Below are 6000 nucleotides of genomic sequence, written 5' to 3'. Positions count from 1 at the left end.
TTTAAAACAAATAATTAACTTAATACTAAAGGAGTTGTTATTTTAATAAGTTCAAAAAATATTAATATTATTTACACACAGTGAAATAAAGTGAAGACTGCAATTAAAAAAACATCTTATTTATTTAAATTATAAAAAAAATAGTTCGAAACATAGCTTGCATTTTACAGGTTTTGTTCAAAAAAAAAAAATAAGAAAAAATAAACAGATAATTACGTCTACTCATGCATTACAATAAAATACAATTAAAAATTCAATATACAAGATGGTAAATTAATGTAAACAACATGAAAAAGTGATTATTTTAATGTGCAATGTCTAATAAATATACAAATTTTTAATAGATGCTTCAATTAGATGACACAATATTAAAATGACACGAAATAATTTGAAATGACACAATTGAAAAAAATAAGTAAGTTAGAACCATAATTCAAACAATTTTAAAAGAAATATAAAAAAGCAAACACTTTATTATCTACAAAAAGTTTGATTATTTACAAAATGTCATACTTTTTAATGATTAAAACAGAACACTAAATATAAAAAATGTTTTAAAAGTTTAATAATTTAAGACAGTTTTTACACTGAAAACACAAGTCAATAAGACATTAACATAGCAAAAAAAGTTATTAAGGTTTTTAGCAAAATAATTAAGACTTGGAAAAACATCCAACTTTGCTTTTGTCGGATCAAAGTTTTTTATAAACATTTATATGAGAAAATGTTAACAAAATACTTTAGAAGTTTTATTAGCAAAATAAAATTGATTAATGTGAATGATAACCACAAACAGATATTATTTGAATCATCTGAAATCTTTTTATTAATCATTTTAATCAAAAGTAAATTTTTTCTGACAGAATTAAAGAGGTCTGTACAAAGTATTGTAATTAAATTTCTAAATGAAAAAAAGATCACATAAATTTGCACCATTAATGAAAGTCTGTAGTTCAAAAACAACTTTCATCTATACATAAGTTACATGAGAAATCAATTTTACTTAAGTTCTATAAAAATAATGTGTTTTTCTAAATAGTTATGAAACTAAGTAAGTGTATAATTGAACAGTTTTTCTTATAAAGTAACTTTTTTCTTATAAATTCTCATAAAAAGCACCTTTTTCTTTACAGAAGTTCATATTAAGTTGTTTCTTTACATAATTTCATACAAAATTTTTATACTTTTTCACATAATTTCATATAAAGTAGCTTTCTTATCGCCTGAACCAGTTACCACATATTTGTCATCTGGAGAAATGTCACAACTAAGTACTGATGATGTTTCTTTTGTCTATAAAAAATATTAAAATTATTATTAAATATTAGGAGAAATGTCACAACTAAGTACTGATGATGTTTCTTTTGTCTATAAAAAATGAATACAAGTAAATATGGTTATCAAAATACTCAGTATCTAAAATTCAATGTTGCTACTATTAACGTAATGATCACAGTAATGTAGATTCTAAAAACAAAAATGTGATTATAAAGTAATAAAAGACATTATTTCTGTTTTAGAACATTTCTGTTACAAGGAAGCAAAAACAATAAAATTAAAAGTATTTGCTAAGGTTGGCTGTTTGTTACAAACTATATCATTTGATTCAACAATGCAGGGGCTCTCTAAAACTTTTTTTAGCAGTTTTATTAATCTCCTTGAAACCCCTCTTTGAGTTGTTTTTTTATTATCTCCTTGATAATCCTAATTTATTAAACTAATATTTTTATAATTTCTCTTACTGTCAAAGTTAGTAGCTTCAAATCTTTAATTGTTATCTATTTATAAACCTAAATTTTATAAGAACAATATATAACATGTTAATATTGATAATAACAATCAAACCGAATTGAAACAATGAAGAACCATATATTTTCCTAACATTTAATATAGTAAAATTAATTTAATATAATTAATAACAAAACAAACTTGAAAAAGACTTGCACCATACGGAGTTTTCCAACTTTGAAGCATATTGTCTTTTCCTGTACTACAGAACCATTTACCTGAAATTAACAATTATATTATTACTTAGATATTATTCGTCCTTGCCAGTCAAACAAAACAACTTAACTGTATATATATTAAATTTGTCATTATTTATGTATATATATTTTTCAAAAAATTTTAGAACTCACCACTATTAGCGAACTTCAAAGATAGCACGCAAGATTGGTGCAAATTCATTCGGTAATTCTCCACAAGGTGGGGTTGTTGTGTGTCATTCAAAACTTCTATTGTGCTATTCTCCATACTGTTATGACGTATTAATGATTTAAAAACTGTTATGACGTAATAATTATCTTTTAACACACATTAGATTTTGACACCTCAGTATTTTGTTGCTTTAGTTGAATTAACAAGCTTTAAGATATGGTTTTATATTTCAAAGAGGTTTAAATTTATTTGGTTTTTTCTGATAAAAAATCAAAATAGTGGACCTATTAACAAGGTAAAAATTTAGTAGTTTATAGCAAAAAACAACTTTTTAATATAAATCATCGAAACAATAACAAACCCAAAAGCACATATATACATAATATTTTCTTTTAATTCAAGTTTTTATTCAAATCAAATACAAACCCAATATCGAGCCAGTCTTGTGTGGGGCAGCAACCCAAACTAAATATCTGACTTGTGAAATCGTTTAATATAAATAAAATACAAACCCAATAGCGAGCCAGTCTTGTGTGGGGCAGCAACCCAAACTGAATATCTGACTTGTGAAATCGTGCTGACATATTTGCTTGTCGTCACCTTGAACGTTCCAACACCTGACCGTGTTGTCCAGACCTCCGGTCCACAATTTGCTTCCATCGTTCGATATGTCGATACATGAAGCTCCATCTGTATGACCTCTGAATTGTCTGTTGAGTAAGTAGTAGTTTTATTTATATTGTTTTATGTTTAGTCATTTGAATTCACATTTGATATTTGTAATAATTAATGTTTTTATTATGTTTGTAATAAATATTATTATTTAATTTTAATAAATGCATTTTATACTTAACTGTTTAATATAGTTAACGCTTTTCTAAAAAAATATGTTTAGTCGTTTGATATTTCTTTGTATGATTTTGTTTGACCTATAAATTGTCTGTTTAAAGAATAAATTTTAATTTCAATTGATTCATAATTAAATTCAATTAGTCAAATGATATGTCTGTATGACCTTTGAATTGTCTGTTCAATAAATAGTGGTTATTTATATTGTTTTATGTTAAGTCATTTGTTTATTGAATTGTCTGTTTTAAAATAAGTAGTGTTTATATATATATAAAATTTTTAATTTCATAGTTCTGAACTGAGTGCTTAAACTTAATGTTAATATTTTATTTATATTATTTTGTATTTAATCGTTTGTTATGTCTAAACATGACTTTGTATGACAATTATCTGTTTGGAGAACATATATAAACAGATTGTACGATACAAAAATTAACTGTTATATTATCAAATTCGCATAAAAGTTTGATCATAATTCAATCATCACAAACTTTCAATAGACTGAGAATCGGGTTTTGCTCTTTATGTAGAATGTTCATTACGAAAAAACATAAAGAGCGAAACCCGAGTCTCATTCTATTGAAAGGTTGTGGTGTGATGATTAAATTATGATCAAATGTTTATGTGAACTTTAGCTTGTCACAAGGGATACCAAAGTCTTGTCGCCAATGTTTTCTTTCAAAGTATGAAATACAAATAAACTATGATATCTTATCACACACACATGTGACAAGTACATTAATTTAATTTTTATTTTTTTCATCAAACTAATACAGTAATCAGTAAGCGATCTGAATTGAATACAATAATTAAATTATTTTACCAGCAGCATATTGTACATGTATATCATTAAAATAATATTCTCAAAATCTAGTAAAAATAATGAGTAACAGGTTTATATTCTTTATTAGATTATTACACTAATAGAAACATCAATTTTATATATTTCCATTTGTAGCAAAACAAATAACAGGACTATATGAAAATAAAAACGGGTTTTAGCATTATTAATGTTTGTGTTTGGTTAAATTGTTAAAGTTAAATCTTCTTTACAAATAATACTTTACACTAAAAATTTAACCTATTGTAGTACTTAAAAGATGAAAAATTTACAAGTTTTTGTTAAGCTAACTATATATTATATTATACTAAGGTAAGTGCTTATTTTTCCTCATCCAATTGCAAAACATATATCAAACAATTAATAAAAATAAAAAACAAACAGTTTAAACTACAGACGTTTGATATTCCACAGGGAGATTTAAATAATAACAATTAAATTAAATTTGTAATTTGTTGCACCAGACAAATATTAATGTTTAATATCTACATATGTTTGCGGTATTTATTTTAATTCGTTATTAGTGTGTCTAATAAAATAAAAAACTTTCAAATTATGTATATAAATCGATATCAGTATTTCTTACATTAAAACTGAGTTTTACTTTAAATACTTGTTAAATTTATTAGTCAATAGTATAACAATTTTTTAAGTTTTTTATATAGAAATTATTGTTTTTCTAATGTTTTCCATAAAACTAACTTAAAAAAACATTATCATTATATGAAATTTGTCTTTAGTAGAAATTTATAGTTTATAACAAATTAGTTTATTATTTTTCTTCTTTTTTATTAAATTTTTAACAAACTTTAAGAAAAATATAAATAAAAAATATTCCTTACATAAGCAACTTTAAATTTTTTTAACTCAATAAAAACTAAACGACAATAAAGAAAAAACAATGAAATCAATTTAGAAACAAAAGTGTAAATTCGTAATGAATTATTTCGAAAGAAGTTTTGTCGCAAGAATATTGATCTATCGACTTAAAATTGACGAGAAATTAGAAAAAACCGCAACCCTCCAAAGAGAGCTTTAGAATGAGATCAATAAACTTCGACGATAAAATAAATGATGTGCTTTAACAAGTTTATAAAATTATAACTAGTTATGAATTGTGTAACCAACTGAAATTATTTGTTTAATTTTTTTCCTGTTGAAATATTTAAAGTGTGGCAAGGTTTATGATTAGTGTTTTATGTTACTAGATTAATATTTAATGATTGTTTTGAAACGCGAATAAATTATTCAAACTCGAGTTTGGTGAATATACTTTGAAAAAAAAAGTTTATTTAAATAAAGTTAGTTCGTGGTTTGTGTAAATTTCAAATTATTTCTTACTGGTTAAAAATAAATATAAAAATTGCATAACAGAGTGTTATAATTACTAAACCTTGATATGCTGTAACTAATTCAACTAGTGTAAGTATAGTTTTAAATTTTTTTTTATTTCAACAAAAAAAATGATAATAAATATTTTGAAAAAAGTTAAATTAAAAAAAAATTAATTAACTACTAATTCTATGATAAAATGGATAATATTTATAAAAAAAGGTATGGAAAAGATAATTTGTATTGTGAAAACAGCAAACATAGAAAATTAACTTTAGGTAGATTACAATTAATTTTACTTTGTTTGAAACTAATCAATATATCATTACCACCCATATAAAAATATTCAATATATAAGTTCAAAACCAATGGTTTTACTTTCATTTTAATCATAAGTTTTTTATTACTGATTATCATGACTAAAAACATTACATTATTGACACAATAAAACATATGATACCAGATAAATGAAAACATTATCAATTTTAATTATTTTACCCTTTACATTTCCTTCTAAGATAGTAGTATAAATGTTATTAACACAAATATATTTATCAGATATTATTAATACAAATATATTTATCACATATTATTAATACAAATATATTTATCAGATCTTATTAGTACAAATATATTTATCAGATATTATTAATACAAATATATTTATCAGATATTATTAATACAAATATATTTATCAGATATTATTAATACAAATATATTTATATGCATACATTATTTGACATAAATACAAGAAAAATCAATACGAAATTTTCCTTCTGATATTTAGTGGTAAACAAAAACAAGGTAATATATTTTCATTT

General features: G+C 23.1%; 1 protein-coding gene across 1 annotated transcript in view; it reads right to left on the bottom strand.

Annotated features, from left to right (window-relative positions):
* Positions 1 to 1181: 1181 nt before the first annotated feature.
* Positions 1182 to 6000, bottom strand: part of LOC145842844 (transducin-like enhancer protein 4) — a 41029-nt gene continuing 36210 nt past the window's right edge. The window contains exons 10-13 of the mRNA XM_082950326.1: positions 2670 to 2867; positions 2139 to 2254; positions 1930 to 2006; positions 1182 to 1293 (exon numbers count right to left, since the gene is read on the bottom strand). Coding sequence (XP_082806452.1) covers positions 1189 to 1293; positions 1930 to 2006; positions 2139 to 2254; positions 2670 to 2867 — 496 coding nt within the window. The 3' untranslated portion in view covers positions 1182 to 1188. The remainder of the gene's footprint in view (positions 1294 to 1929; positions 2007 to 2138; positions 2255 to 2669; positions 2868 to 6000) is intronic.

This window comes from Thalia democratica, chromosome 1 (assembly GCF_965202585.1).
Source record: "Thalia democratica chromosome 1, ktThaDemo2.hap1.1, whole genome shotgun sequence".
Lineage (NCBI taxonomy): Eukaryota > Metazoa > Chordata > Thaliacea > Salpida > Salpidae > Thalia > Thalia democratica.
This window is presented reverse-complemented; position numbering and strand designations above follow the sequence as displayed.